Consider the following 15,537-nt stretch of genomic DNA (forward strand, 5'->3'; position numbering starts at 1 on the left):
CAGAAGAGAGCAAGAAGAAGAAAAGGACAGGCGCGACGCAGAGAAGAAAAACCGATTTCAAATGCGTCAACTCCAAACAAGGTTTTCGTGCTCACTGTGCGCACTCGCAACAAGAGAGGACGACGCCAAGGCGCAACAACGAGACCGGACGCGCGTTTCGAAACATTCCCCCCCCTCTTTCCCCCCCCCCCCCCCCGTCCGCAAGCAACTAACAAGAGAAGCGGCATCTTCTTCTGGTCGCCACTGTCTAGCAAAGGCACTTGAGAAACGACGAGAAAACGCGGAGGCAGCAGGAAAGGGCCCGGAGAGGAGGCGGCGAGGCGACCGGAAGACGAACAAGGCGGGGTGTGAAGACAGAAAAACCCAGAGGAACAACTGCGGCGAGGCGAGAAGACAACAGAGAGAATGCAGGACAAAAAAACGCGGTATCGAGCCTATACATCCCAGAAGGGAAGCGGCAAGTTGTGCGAGAAGAACACAACACCGACGTCGTCATTTTGATCGTCTTCTGCTTTATTCAAGACGATCTGCCGCGCCTCGCAGTGGCGCCGCGGCGGCCCTGCGACAGTCTCCATCAAGTCCTGAGAGAGGCACGCACATTCAAAATTAAAAACAATTTTCACAATGAGAGATACTTGCGGATGGAAGCGGAAGCTGCCCAGGGGACGACACACAGTCGCAGGCAACTCCGAAGTCGTCGACGCCCCGAATCAGCGAGAAGCAACGAACGGAAACGCTAACGAGGATGACGCGACCGGAGGCGCCTTCTTCCCACGCGTATGGAATCTCGAGTCAGTTATTTTCAATTTTAGACCGCTTCAAGGCGCACGTCGACGCCGGAACCGAAAGAATCCAAAGAGGCTCCTTTACCCGCTCGCAGACGACGCAGCCCCACAGAATCCACCCCGCCATATCCCACATAGAAGGGAAACGCGTATACAGACATGTCCGCTACCGTATATATATATATATATATACATATATATGTATACATATATAGACAGATAGAAACGTGCGGATGGGCAGGGAGAAGAAAGCAACAGACGGGGTTGCGGCCCTGTGTTTCGTGTTCGTTCCGGGTTTCAGCGTTTCTGTTGGCGTTTTTCGCGCACCTTGCCTAGAAGCGACGGCGCGATGAAGGCTTGGAGTTCGCCGCTCCACCAGCGCGACTTGCACATGAAGAGGACCGCCAGGCGCTCCCGCACCTCGAGGGGGAGTCGCTCTTCGGCGACGTGGATGAGGTGCTTCCGGCCGTAGAAGGCCACGCCAGCGAGCACAGCGAGGTGGGCAGCCATCACGCCCTTCTTCTGTTTCGCTTTGCGAAAGGCCTCTTCGTAGACAGGAAGTCCGCGCGCCGGCGACTTCTCCTCGGCTCGGTCGCGCCGCCCCCACGTGCCTCGGCGGTCTGCGTCGTGCGGGGATCCGGGGGTCTCGAAGGCTCCGTCGTCGCTCCCCCCTGTTGCTTTTCGCGTCTTTCCAAACGCCTTATGCGCGCTCTCAGCCAGCACTGAGGCGGGCACCTGCGCCCCAATGTCGCCGTTCCAGCGCGGCGAGTCCGCGGGGATCCGCAGCTCGGGAAAGGCGACCGTGTTCGCTTGCAGGATCTGCATGCCTGAGAGAGACGGCAGCAGCGTCTGGGCACTCCGGCTGCCCCCTCCCGCGCCCTCACCCAGCACGTCAACCTCTGGGGCCCCCGCGTCTCCTGACGCCCCCGCCTCGCCGCCGCGCGCCGCGTCCTCCGCCTCATCGGCGAAGGCCTCCAGCGCGCGCTTCACGAGTGCGTAGCGAACGAGCGGCACGTTCGCAGCCGCAGCGAGGAGGCGCTGCTTGGTTTGCGCGTCGAGGTCCACGAAGGGCACGAAGGACGACGAGGCGTCTGCCTTCTTGCTCTCCTCGATGCGCTCGCGCATGCGCGCCTCCTCGCCGCGTCGCAGGTACCGGCGGTAGTCCTCCAGTCCCTCCGCCAGGTAGCTGTCTGCGGCCTGCGTGACGGCCAGCGGCAGACTCGCCAGTTTTTCCGCGAGAGCGCCGCAGAAGGTCGTCAGGGGGATTGCGTGAACCGGGAGGTGAGCCACGGCGTCGATGCCGCACTGCAGCCGCGTCCGCATCCCCGACTCGTGGAACACCGCGAGCGCCAGCAGCCTGTGGAGCTTGACCCAGTTGATGCGCACGCGGCACTGCCTCACCTGCTCGGCGTCCGCCAGGAACGCCTCGTAGGCCTGCAGACAGTCCGCCGCGTCTCCAGAGTCCTCGCCCTCCTCGCTGTCGGCTCCGCCAGCCGCCGTCAGCGCCGACCAAGAGGCGGCCGCGTCTCCACAGAGAGACGGACAGACGTCGAAGAAGTGCATGGGGAAGCGGGGTCGCGCCTGAAGCTTCAAGTCGCAGACCCGCGCGAGGAGTTGGAAGAGGACGCCAGGCTCGAGCTGCAGCGGCTGGCGCCCCATGCCCCCCCCCGCAACGGAGCCGCCGCCCTGCGCCTGCGGGGATGTGCTGAAGGGCGCGACGGTGAATCCTTTGCTTTCCATGTCGCCGATGAGATCCATGACGTCGCCGAGCGTGAGCGCATCCGCAGGCACTTCGAGGAAGGCGAAGAAGTTCAGGAGCCGCTGCATGAAGTCTAGAAGCAGCGGAAGCTCCAGCGCGCAGTACCCGCCGCACGCAGGCAGGAACAGAAGGCAGGTCAGCGAGGAGGCAAACCCGGCGGATCCCCAGAAAGCCGGCGGAGGCGCCAGAGAGCCCCCCAGAGAGGAAGACGACGCCGAGCTCGGAGACGATGCATCCGCGACTCCCTTCCTCTGTCTGAACGTACAAGACGCATTTGAGAACTGACCGCCGACGAGCGCCGCGACCAGATCTTCCTCAGATGCCTGGACACAGTCCAGAAAGAGAGCGGAAGGTAGAACGAGGAAGTCATGATGTGGACCTCCTGGGCGCGCGCCCAGCTGCGCCAGGCGCGAGAGAAGCGGCTCCTTCTTCTCAGCGACGTTCGCTTCTATCCAGGCCGACAGCAGCCTCACGGCGGCGGGCGCATACCGGAGGTTCAGAAGCAAAGGAATCTGAGTCGTCCGCCCCAGCGCCGGCTCGAGGAGAAGAATCGACTTGCAGATACCCACGACCGGGACGCCAGTCGCCTTCAGCCCTGCAGTCCTGACCCCTACGTGCGAGGTTCCTCCGCAGGTCTGACTCCCAGCCTTCTCGAGGGCGGTTGGCTGCTTTCCGTTGCATGGCTCGCCGCCGTTCGCCGCTGCGTCGCCTTCTCCGTCGCTCGACATGGCTGCGTCCTCGTCGCTCTCTCCCTCGACGGGCGGTTTGAATGCGATGAGGAGCTGCCCGTCGATCTCGTTTCGGTTCACGGCGTAGACTCCGTCGCGGCAACAGAGCAACGTCTCCTGTCTCTTCTGCCGCGCCGCGGCGTCCGCTCCGCGGCTCTCGCCCCCAGGCCTTTCGTCGTCGGCTGCGCTCGCCTCGAAGAGGAGCCGCGGGATGCCTTTGAAGCAGAGGGGATCGCCCGCCTTGATTTGCCGCAGAAGATGCGCGTCGACTGCAAGAATTCGCCAGTCGCCCTCCTCCTGAAGCGCGAGCTGCGGAGAAACCCCCAGCAGCCAGGAGGCGCCGGCGCACTGCGCAGCGGCCGACGCGGCAGGCCTCGCCGTCGAGGACTTCTCACGGGCCTTCGCCTGCGCAGAGGCCCCCGGCGCCGCCGCCACGCCAGCCGCTTTGCCAGAAGCCGTCGCTTCGCCGCCGCCTGGCGCCTGCGCATCTGCGAAGAGCTTCTTGCTCGGATGCAGCACCGGACGCTTGCTGAAGACGACCTTCTCGCTTACGACAGCTTGAATCTCCCAGAAGGCCTGCGCAGCCTCGGCGCGTCGCTGCGCCAGCGGAGCCGACGTGGACTTCCGCTGTTCGCGGCTCGTCTTCGGGCGCCACACGCGCCGCACAAGCACCAAGCCCCCGCCATTTGACACGGCCGCCTCCACGCGCCCAGCGAGCACAAGCGACCCCACGTGCAACTGACACTTTCCAGATGGCGAGAAGAACGAGGTGTCGCCTCCAAAACCGCCTCCCGAGGGCGCCGCGGCGGCGGCCTGCGGCGCGCCCTCCCACTCCACGATGCCCCATGCGTCGTAGATCTTCTCATCGCCCTGCGCGCGCTCGCCACCCCCCGGGGCATCAACGACATCGTTCTGCGCCGCGATCTGCGCTGGATTTGATGCAGCTGAAGAGGCGAAGGAGGCGGCGAAGGAGGAGGCAGTCTGCGAGGAGAGCTCGTTCCTGCGAAAGCGAGGCCGATACTCAGGCAGCGGGACGAGCGACGGCGCTGAGCGACCCTGGGCGTCTGCGACAAACGCGTTGCCCTGACAGACAGGAGAAGAGAGAAGAGACGAAGCGCGTGCGCAAGGCTGACGCGCAGAGCGAAGCGCGAAGAACCGCAGGCCGCTCCGCCCGAGCGAAATCGCAGCTTCAAGGCTGCGGCGAGGCACGCAGGGCTCCACAGAAGGACTCCGAGACAGAAGGTAGCCTCGAGTCCACAGGAGCATTGGTGACGCATTTGAGATGTTTTCTACGCCCTGCCACGCTGCATCGGAAGAGTCAGAAACGCAGGCGTGACCCTGAGCATGAGTTCGGAGCCAAGACAAGAACGAAGGACATGCGTGAATGCGCAGAAGTGCCGTAGAAGCAAGAGACACGCATATGCAAAGGTGGGACTTTTTGGCTCAAACCGTGAAGAAGCATGCAAACAGAAGATACAACGCCTTTCTCCTCCATGCCTTCTCCGAAGGCACTCATACCGCGCGACGCAGGCATTTCGTATAATTATATAAGGCTCAGTTCATGAGCGTCTGTGTCTGTCGCGCATGTGAAAGTCTAGGATTTAGGGCCGCATCCGCGAGTAGGAAGCACAAAATGCGGTTCTCACCTGCAGATCGATAAGGAAGAGCCCGCTGCTTTCGAGCGAGCCTTCGTCGGGCAAGACGATGGAAGAAATGGGCTGATGCAGAGGATCGGGCGCCATTTTGCCCTGCAGAAGCTAGCTCCGCCTTTCTCCGCAGTCCAGGCCCACAGAGGGAGACAAAGTTACGCGCTCAGGCCTCTCCGGCTTGGCAAGAAGCAACGGGGACCGCGAGGCTCGCGGTGAGAGAGGCTCCTCTGGCGCTGCGCTCACCGAGAAAGCGGAGGGGCGCTTCACAGAGAGGCAGAAGCCTTTAGATCCACGGGCTGACTCCAAAGAGCCGAGGTCGTCCTGGGTATTGTCAAAGAGCGAGCGGGGTTTCAGCTCTGCGCTCTCCGCGTCAAGGCAGACAAAGCGTGGCACCTGCACGCTTTGCTGTAGCGCCGGCGTCCAGACGCTCCTGCGAGGAACGAGATCAGCGGCCGGAGTGATTCTGTCTGAACTCCGAAGCAGGTGCGGCGGCACCTCGCTCTCACATCCTGCGGTAAGCGAGGGCCGTCTCCTAACACGATACACTCGCTCCCACCCGGCGCCACTTTGATGCAGCTGTCGACTCTTGACAGCCCCCTTATACGTGGCGGCCGCCCTGAACATGCGGAAAAAGAAAAAAAGCCCCTAACACACAGCGACAACAGTGTAGTTTTCGCTCGGCGGGGCCTCCGCCATAGTGTTTTTAGTTGCGGGAGACAAATACAACGCTCAACGCGTGTGCAAATCGAAGGCGAGAGAAGAGAACGGTGGCCAGCGAAGTAGTCCGGGTGGGACGCGCGTGCGCAAAGTGTTCGAGTCTTGTCCTCGAGACTGCGAAAACTGCGCGAGGGAACGACAGCAGAGTCCGAGAGCTTCGCTGATCTGGAGATACGCCATCCCAGGTGGCCGTCCGTCCTTGCTTTCGAGTTTTCTCCAAGCGCCCTCCTCTCCTCCGCGTGCGACTAATTTTTCTGCGTGAGTTTCGGCTTCTGTCCAGGAAAGACTCTACCTGCTTCGCTCAGCGCGCTAACAGCCTGCGATGCCGCGTTGGTGTAGCGCCCCGCCGCGCCGCTGGCCTGCGCGGCCGTGTCTGGCACTTCGCTGTGGATTTTCACGTGGCTGCAAGACATTCTGAGGGAACTTTGACATTCAGCCAAAAACGCATTTCTCTATCGTTCTCCTCACGCTTCCCCTTGTTTTCTTCCCCTGCATTCTCTAGTCGCAGGGACCGAGCCTGTCTGGCGTCTTCGCTCGACGCCTTGTCCGCGCCCGCGCGCGGGTGTATGTACACGAGGGCACCAGACACCGCCCTCTTTTCTCGCTTGTCTGCAGTTGACAATCCGTCTCCGTTTTTTTCATCGAAATGACTCCAGGAGACCTTCGTTGTTGTTATGGATAGCTCTTTTTCTCCCTGCGAGGAGCTGAGCGCGTTTTCATGACGCCGCGAGTTGCCCCGCGCGCCCGATGCGATGATAGGAGCCAGCAGCAGCTGAATTTCGAGTGACCGCTCGTTTCGTTGCCCTCCGCAGTTTCTTGCCGCGTTTCGTCTTGGCCCTTTCCCTCGCGCCTTCTTCATCTGCCTGCCGATCCTGCTCGACCCTGGTAGTTGACTGTTTAGTAGGAGTCTGCGGTCAGGAACATGCAACGTGTCTGCGCGTGGCCATGGCGAGGCGCCCTGTCGGTGTCAAACGCAGCACAGTCTTCCCGCTGCGTTTTCCGTGGTGAATAATAAGCTCGAGAAATGTCGCCCACGCACCGTTTAAGTGCAGCTTCGTTACTTTCGTGTGGAGCCTGGCCTCTTTTTCTCCCTACGGGTGTCAACTCCGTGTGACGAAGGCTAGATGGCCGTCCACGCCGGAGCTGAAACGACGCGATGCCCCGATGGAAACAAACACGAGTCCGATGAAATCCAGCGGCCTGTTCATCCCCGACGCCGAAGCGTGACAAATCCTAATCATGCCTACGAAAACTTGCCTTCAGATTCCTGTCCTTCGCCGCTGCGACAGGGATTCGTCACAGAGGCCTCGTGCATAGTTTTCCACGCACGCATGGTGTCCTCCCTTCTTGCATCTGTTTTCCATTGTCTCGTTTTTCGCTCTACCTTCTTCTTTATCCGTTCCATCTCTCTTTGGGCTGCCCTCAGCTGAGTGCTTTTTTTGGCTTCGCCCTGCCCTTGTCCACTATATGAGTGTATGCATTTATGTATGTATGTGCCTGCGTGTAATGCATGTGCGTCGGGGGACGCAGATATGTTCGCCTGCCTGTATTACCGAGGAAACATGAATACACACGCTTTTTTGAGTGGCCTAGTGTAGATAAAACGCCATGGATGCGGTGAGAGGCCGGAGAGACTGCGAACTCCAAATTTTTTTTTTGGCGAAGCAGTGGCGGCGTGGATTCCCAAAGGAGTAGTGGCCGCTGCCGGCTGAGACAAGCTGTCATGCATCGACCGGCCTATCTCCGAATACGCGTTTTTTTGCTTCGTAATTCTTCACTCTCCTTTCCTCTTGAGAGGCGTGAGCTCCGCGCACGGGCTCGAAAGCAGATCTTTGCTTTGAGTTGCTATTCTTTTTCCGCGAAGCGGGCTCCTGGGATCCCGCCGTCCGCGCACCTCTTATTTCCGGTGACTTCCGTTCGATCGTCTCTTCTTCGTGTTTTTCTTGGGGAGCGACAACACTCACGAATTCTCTGTTTACCCCGCGTTTTCTCCAAGAACGTGTCAAGACAGAAAATGCGTATCGCACTTGGGAGCGTGGGCCGCTACCCTGTCAATCCTGTGGTGTATGTACAGCTCGCTTCCCTTCCTCGGAAAGTCCGAGGATTCTAAAACTCCAATTTCCGTCCACGACTGCGGGACATGTTGTTGTTTGTCTTCCATCTATGCCTGTGAAGCTGAGCGGACCCTTTCACGAGGCAGGTAGATAGACTCTTCTGTCGGGCCTGTCTGTATTTTCTTGCTTCGCTGCATTTGTACGTTGCTCTCTGTTCTTTTCCGCTTCTCCCTGCGCTCTCTTTGCCTTTCGCTTCTCCTTTCCGCCGCCGGACGCGAGCGCTTCTCTGGAGTTTTTCTCCGCGCGCTGGTCGCTTGGTTTTGTTTGCGAAATCGTTTGTTGGAGCGGTTTCTCATTGACTATGGCTGAAAACGTGAAGGTGGCGGTGCGGATTCGGCCGCCGCACACGTACGCGTCGCTCTCGGGTCTGTTCTACGCGGAGAGGCAGGAAGGCGGATCTTCGCGCCTGTCGCTGCCGGGGCCTGTGACTGTTGAGGAGGCAAACGACGGGAGCGCGGCGGTCGTCCGCGTGCAAAACAAACTCGGCAACCAGTCCAAGTTCGTCTTCGATCTCCTCTTTGAGTCGTCGCAGAATGGCAGAAGGTCTCCCGCGACGGAGCCGCCCTCCGGGGACGTCTGTCGCTTTTCCGGCCTCGAATACAACACCCAGGCCGCCGTCTTTGAGCGAACGGCGAAGCCGCTTTGCGACTCGCTCCTCGAAGGGTTCAACGCGTCCATTCTCGCGTACGGACAGACAGGTGAGAGAGAAGGGCTGTTCACGTGGGCAGTGCCAGAGCGTGGCTTGGGGATGTGCGTGTGTGCCTTCCGTTTCTTCGTCAATGTGCATGCATTCATCCTTTGTGAACCTACGTGATCGTTGAGTGGAGAGCTGGGGCTGAAGTTCGCGTTTCGTGGCGAGAGCTTGACAGGAGATCGCGCAGGCGCACTCACTCGTGTGAGACTTTGCTTTCGTATCAGCTATCCATCCATCGACGGGTTCGTGTCTGTCACCGTTCACCTCGCCGCATTCCCAGCGCGCACTCGACGCCGCCGTGTTCAGAGTGTGTGTTAAGGAGACCACGGGGGAGGCGGTCGGTCGCTGTTTCGTTTGATCCTCTCTCGCATGCGCGGCTCGAGCGAGTGGAGAAGTCCACTCAACCCTAAACCCTAGAGCGCCGAATTGGGGGCCAGCATGTGTAGGCGCGTAGATTCTTTCCACTTTTCTGTTCGTTTCTTCGGGCACACGCCGCGGCGGCTTCAATCAAGACAAATATTAGCGAGAGGGGACGTGCTACCTACAGAAACGTCGCGCGGCGGGGGAGAGGGTCACAAGCTCAACTCTGTCTCCTTTCTTTTTCTCAGGCAGCGGGAAAACGTATACGATCGTTGGGCCGCAGGATGGAGCATCGGAGAAGAGCGAAGAGCGCGGCGTCCTGCCGAGAGTAAGTGTTGACTCGTGGAGCTTCTTCAGACTTGTGTTTCCTTTCTCGTCTTGAGACGCAGGATGTGCGTTTCCGTTTCGCTATCCGGCTCTGCAGAAGGCGCATCCCGCCGAGGCAGAGATTGGCTTCTCAGAGGCGAATACATTCGAGTGGCGTTCAGTTCTGTTTCATTGGATCAGATCTGATGAGAGCGAGCTTCGGGAAGCGGTCGCGCGCAGCGAAACGACGCACGCTCCCAGACTATGCGAATACACATCTACTCTGCGTTGTTGTAAATGTAGATATACGTACCTAAATACATGCATACATACATACAGGCATGCATACATGCATCATTATGTACATATACATGTGTGAGGAATTGATAGGTAAAGAGCAGGTTCACGGCAAGAGGAGACGGATGAATGAAAACGTTTCTGGAGGAGGTTCGAGGCGAGAGGAACCGACGGGCTGGATGTATCTTCTGTGTTTACTGTTGCCGAGTTTCCCTGTGTGTGTAGCCCGTTGGATTGCATATCGCCATTCGTCTGTCTTCCTCTGTGTCCGCGCGCGTCTGCAGGCTCTTCAGTATCTTTTTTCGAAGCTGCCTCCGCACAAACACGGCCACCACGTCTCCGCTTCGTCGAAGACTGCGCCCGCGGCGCCGTCTTCCTCGATTGTGTCCTGGTCGATGGAGGTGCAGTTTGTGGAGATTTACCAGGAGCAGATCTACGACCTTCTCTCGCTGTCGCCGGCGTCGGCGTTCCAGATGCCAGTCTCTCCCTCCGCGAAAGATGCCGCGAGCGACGCGTGCCCAATGCCCTCGCCTGGCGGCCGCGGGCCTGCAGACAACGCGCCCGCGGCAGACCTCTACGCGGGCGGCGGCTCCGGCGCCCTCCGCGTGCGCTACGACCCCTCCAGGCAGGCGGCGTACGTGGCTGGTGCCCGGCGCATCGCGGTCGGGGATGAAGAGAAGGCGATGCAGGTCTTTTCGCAGGGCGTGAAGAACCGCAGAACTGCAGAGACGAAGCTGAATTTGTCCAGCTCCCGGTCTCACGCCGTCTTCTCGATCTTCCTCCACCTCGAGAAGAAGGAGGAGCCCAGTCCCGCCGCCGCAGGCGCCGCCGCCGCGGCCCAAGACGGGCGGCGGAAGGCCATGAGAAGAAAAGTCTCTGCGCAACTCCACATCGTCGATCTCGCTGGCAGCGAACGGCAGAAAGACACGCAGGCCTCGGGCGACCGGTAAGAAGAGACTCCCCGCCGCCGCCGCGCCTGGAACGCACGCAAGACAAGAAGAGCGTACGCAGCCTGTCGCGTGTGAAGCGGGGTAACTCTCCTTCGCGGCTGCTGCTCAGTGCTGCGTGCTCGCGTCATTCCAGCTGCACAAGAGGTGCGCCGCGAACGGAGCTCTTGAGCAGGCGCCGAGTCTCCTCGTCGCGCCGCTCTGCTTCTTGTCGGGCGCTTCACCTGGGGGAGGGCCTGTCGCCGCTGTGGAGGGGTCGCGCGTTCCGTTCGTGGCCTCCGGGGCGGCGGCTGGGCGGCTTCCGCGTCGTCTGCGGCGCCTGTGACTCTGCGTTCTCTGCTGCGCCTTCACGGAGTGCCTCGTCGCTCTGCACTGTGTGGTACCAGGCTCCGGGAGGCGGGGAAGATCAACTACTCGCTATCGGTGCTGTCCCACGTGATTCGCGAGCTCGTCGAGCACGGCAGCGAGGAGCCGCCGACGCCCAACGGCGCGCGGTCGCGCCCGGGGGCCTCGCACATTCCATACCGCGACAGCAAACTCACTTTCCTGCTGATGGACGCCCTCGGCGGAAGCAGCAAAGCTGCGCTGATTGCGACCCTGTCGCCCTCCCTCGCGCATCTCGGCGAGACGGTGAGTACGCTGCACTTCGCCGCGATGAGCAAGCGGATCAAGAACAAGGCCACGGCGCACGAAGTGAAGATCTGGGATAAAGGTAAGAACCGCAAAAATTACGCTTACGGCAGGGGCGGCCGACCCTTAAAGGCCTTCCTGTGCTCGCACATGCGAGGGCGTGAAAGAGGCGTCCAATCGGTAGTTTTTTAACTATGTAGTATAGTTAGGAGATTTCCAACGACTCTAGCACTCCAGAAACTCATGTGTCCCCACGGCAGGACGCACCCCAGGAAAGCAGTGAGTCGTCGGTCTCCCCTCTGCGCATGCGCTTTCTGCTGCGGCGCCGTCTCCACGTCGCGTGCGGGTTCGCAAGGAGGTTGACTGGCGCTTCTTTGGTGTGTGTGTGTGTGTCTCAGCTTCCATCGAGGAGATGCTTCGCGAGCGGAAGCGTCAGGCGGAGGAAGTGCAACGCCTGCGCGCGCTGCTGCTGGACGCGAAGGGCGTCTCGCGCCCTCCGTCGCAGGCGCTGGACGCGCTCTCGCCGTCGGCCTTTCTGGCTCTTCTCGAGAAGGACGGCGGGGAGCTGGAGGAGACCGGCGCAGGGCGCGGCTTCGAAGCCAGAGAAGAAAAAGAGAACGCGCCGCAGCCCACTGAGCTCGAGCAGCGCGTCGCCGTACTGGAGGCGGCCCTCGTCCAGGCCTCCGAACTCCACAGACGCGATCAAGTCGATGCGCAGAAGCACGTTGACTCGCTTCAGAAGCGGGTGGAGTACTACGACGACTTCGTTGTAAGTCTGAGAACGGGGACGAGTTGTTTAGAAGGCGAAAACTGCAAACGCGGCCGCGCTGCCCTAGAAGAGAGATTTCTAGTCTCTGTGGTGACCATACACAAAGCGTGGAGACAGGGCGAACAGCAGCCGTAGCCGTGCAGGAGGCGCATCTTGTATCGTAGCGGAAGAAGCAGCTATCTGCGCCATGCGCGCCGTCGGCGTTTTGTCTTCTCTGGACATAAGCACATGCGTGTGTTGGATTCGGCGCGTTGCATCCGTTCTTTGCTGTGTGATTGAACTTGCAAGCTTGCCTGCTCTTAGGAGGTAGCAGAGAGGTAGCAGGTGGATGGACTGTTGTTTTGCTTCGGGTGTTTGCTTGCGCGGTCTTTGCAGCGGAGCCTCCAGCGGCAGCGCTCGCGCGACGTGCTTTCGCAGGTGTCTCTGTCTGTCTCGTGCCCGGATTCCGAGGAGGGTTCCCAGTTGTTTTCTGTGGGCTTCGAGGAAGTCGAGCGGCTGCGCGTGGAGCTGCGCCAGCGCGAGTTGGAGGCTGAGCGGCTGCGCGCGTGCGTGCTCGACCTGCAAGAGAAGGAGCGGCCTCTGGTCGCGTTGCTGATTCTTCTTCAGAAGCACCTCAAGTACCGCGAGGGCCTGGACCGGCTCGCGCTGCTGCCTGAGGAGGAGGACGAGCTGCTCAACGGGCGCTCAGGGGACGAGGACGCGTTCTACTGTCGCCAGCAGCTGCTCGTCGAGCTCCTCGAGAGCACCGTCAACGCCAGGTCCGCCGGGCGGGGCTTGCGATACTCTCCCCCCGGCTCGCCCAAGGGCGGCGCGGGCGTTCAGGCCTCCGGCGTGCTCCCCGCGAGGTGGCAGACAGACAGCGAAGAGCCCACGACGGCGGCGACCTGCGCGGCGCTCGAAGCCGGGAGCGAGAGGGGAGAGCGACCTCGCCCCGAGCAGGCGAAGGACGCGAAGCAGGAGAAGAGCGGCGACGAGGCGCAGCGAGAAACCGAGAAGGGCGCAGAGGACTCTCCTGAGTCCACTTCCGTGACCTCGGAAGCGCCGCCGGCTGCCTGTCCGCCGACCCGCGCGCGCGACGCTGCGGACGAGGCCTCGTGGGAGGCGACAGTCACGCACTTTGCGCGAGCGGCGAACGATCTCATTCAGCACGTTCAGACGAAGAGGAAAGCAGCCTCGGCGACATCGCACGCCGAGGTCTTCGCCTCCCTCGCCGCACACCAGGACGCGGGTTCCGGAGACACCTGGCCCGTGCGCGCGGGCACCAGCCTGCAGGAGAGAATTGGCAGAATCGCGGAAATGACGGCGCAGGTGAGCTGCACTCACGCGCATGCCGCCGCAGCGCCGTGCCGTACGCCAGGCCTGTTTCCGCGGGGAGGGCGATGCCTGCGTCTCCACTTCAGTTCTGTTTTTTTTCCAGCAGTCTGGTTGCGGATCGCACGCTGTGCGGCGGCAGCAGGGAGTTTCGCGACCTACGGTCCCCTCAGGAGACGCTTTGCACGAGACTGGCTCGTTGGGCTCCACGTGCGCGGCTACGCAGCGTTTTCGGCAGATTTTTTCCGTTGTTTGTCGTACTGCGGGCATTCGTGCGTGGTCACCTGCTTTCTTGGAACTCCCTCGTGTTCTCTGTTTTCAGCTGCGCGCGCTTGCCTCGGTTTTCGACCTTCTTCTGGATGATCACGGTTCTCATGGGGAAGCCCCCGCGCCTCTCTCTCGCCCTGTGGACGCGGTGCATTCATCGTCGCTTTCGGTTCACGGTGAAGAAGCTTCTGCGGGCTCTTTTTCCTCCGTCCCCTCGCCAGCGGATTTCGCTTTGGAGCCAGAGGCGTCGCTGTCGTCTCCCGAGCCCGACAAGGGCGCGGTGGGGCTGGAGAGCCAACAGCTGCGCGAGCTGTATGAGGACGAAAAACGCGCGAGTGAAGCTCTGCGGCAGCAAGTGCGCTGGCTGCAGCGGACTTGCCGGGGACTGGATACCTCCTCTGAAAAGGAGCAGGTTTTCTCGTCTCGCCGCGAAGGCGAAGCGAGCGACTCGCCGACTCCCGAGGAGAGCCTCGCGGGCGTCCTGCAGGAATACAAAGACCGCGTCACGGAGCTCGAGGCGCAGGTCACGCTGCTCTCGCAAAAACTGGGAGAAAAACGGGTCGCCGACAAAGCCGGCCGCCTCACTCAGTCCCCAGACCAAACGCACGCGAGGCTCAAGCCGCGACATTCGACGCCCGACGGCGGAGACAGTCGCGTAAGTGGACGCTGAGGAGTCGAAGAGAAGCAGCGGCAGCGCAGAAAGGAACGCAGAAATATGCGGGAACAAGGCCGAGCTCCGATGGAGCAGAAAAGGAAATGATGGAAACAGTCAAGCGGAAGTGCGGGAATCTATATATATATATATATATGTATATATTTATTCAGGTGTAGGTTTGCGTACCTTACGGGGGCGCGCCCTGGTCTCCCTGGATTCCTCACGTCTTTGCTTGGGCGGTCTGCATCCGCACGAAAGGCACCTGCAGGTGGATAGACACATTTGTATTGTCTTATTCTTTTTTTTTTCGTTCTTTTGAGCGTCCCTGCTAGCTTATGCATTCTTTCTCTGTGCGTGTGTGTCTCGTTAGGTCGACCCCCTTGCGTCTCCGTCTCGCCCTTCGCTGGACTTAAGCCTACCGCTATCGTCGCCGCTTCCGTCGCCTTCGTTTCCTTTCGTTCTTCCGCTTTCGGCGGTTTTTGACGGCTGTGTGACGGCGCGCGGGCGCTTTGCAATGGTGGTATCGCTGGTCGCGAGAGCGAGCGAAGCCAAGTCGGGCGCCTCGGCCTCCACTGCAGTTCTGAGCCTTCTACAGGAGGTCGCGGGCGAACCGGTCTCGCGTGGCGAGGGCGCCGGTGCGGCTCTCGGCGGCGAGGCAGACCCGGGCTCGTGCATGCGTCTCTCGTCAGAAGACGCGTGCGCCGTCATCCACGAGCTGCCCCTCGCGCAGGTCAAGAAGGTGAGTCGCGTGCTTGAGTATGGCAAGAAGAAGAACGGCTACGAGGACGCCGAGCGGGTCGGGCGGCGCGAGGCCGAGGAGAAGACCAGAGGCGGCGAGCAGGAGCTGTCCGTCTCCTCGTACGTGTATCGAATCTACTTCAAGCATCCGATCTCCGTCTGGGAGCACGCGGAGAGGCAGGGGGCGAAAACCAAATGGGTGACTGTCGCAGTCAACGAGCAAGCGCTGCAGAGACACGGCGTGACGTCGCCAGAGGCCTGTGACAGACTGCTGCTCTCGGTTCTGAAGGGCAGCACAGCCGCGCCGCAGAAGGGTTCGGCGCCGCCCGCGTGACAGGAGAATGCGGTGATGTGTCTGCGCGACGCGCAGAGGCGCGAGGGGCGTGCGAGGCCTCGAAAGAGAGCGAGACCGCGCATGGGGGTCGCGTCAATCGTGTTTTTGAACCGAACGTTGAGGAGACGTTCCTGTATACATGCCTTCGCATTGTCCGTAGTTTTTGTGCCATTGTCCGCAGTGACCTGGTGCCTGTATCACTCTATACAAGAGAAAGTCGGGCAGACTGGCGTGCACGCGCCCCTCGACTTCATTTCCTTCCTTCGAAGGACGGCGAGGAAGCGCCGCAGGTTTTCGCATCCGCGCCTCAGCCTCTCGCCAGCGTGCGACTCTTGGGCACGCACGGGCTGTGTGCAGGAGCAGCTGTTCCTCGAAAAGAAGGCCTCCAGACCCTGGCGTGCTTTTTCGTTGGGGGGTTTGAAAAGGCGGAGGCGACGAGTTTTCTTTTTCGTTTTTGTTATTGTCAAACTCTCAGCT

At 60.8% G+C, this 15,537-nt stretch overlaps 2 protein-coding genes across 2 annotated transcripts; one reads left to right on the forward strand and one right to left on the reverse strand.

Moving 5' to 3' along the window:
* Window positions 1-434: 434 nt before the first annotated feature.
* On the reverse strand, window positions 435-5,014 carry BESB_044110 (uncharacterized protein; the record flags this gene model as incomplete). Its single annotated transcript, XM_029362862.1, has 3 exons — window positions 435-581; window positions 1,113-4,610; window positions 4,919-5,014. The coding sequence occupies 3 exons, from the start codon at window positions 5,012-5,014 to the stop codon at window positions 435-437; spliced, it is 3,741 nt and encodes a 1,246-aa protein (XP_029220228.1).
* A 3,039-nt stretch (window positions 5,015-8,053) lies between these two features.
* BESB_044120 (kinesin motor domain-containing protein) lies at window positions 8,054-15,060 on the forward strand (the record flags this gene model as incomplete). The annotated part of the gene is made up of 8 exons (XM_029362863.1): window positions 8,054-8,450; window positions 9,055-9,134; window positions 9,694-10,355; window positions 10,743-11,068; window positions 11,385-11,755; window positions 12,131-13,063; window positions 13,389-13,988; window positions 14,359-15,060. The coding sequence occupies 8 exons, from the start codon at window positions 8,054-8,056 to the stop codon at window positions 15,058-15,060; spliced, it is 4,071 nt and encodes a 1,356-aa protein (XP_029220229.1).
* Between the last annotated feature and the right edge of the window lie 477 nt (window positions 15,061-15,537).

This window comes from Besnoitia besnoiti, chromosome III (assembly GCF_002563875.1).
Source record: "Besnoitia besnoiti strain Bb-Ger1 chromosome III, whole genome shotgun sequence".
In the NCBI taxonomy this organism is placed as follows: Eukaryota; Apicomplexa; class Conoidasida; order Eucoccidiorida; family Sarcocystidae; genus Besnoitia; species Besnoitia besnoiti.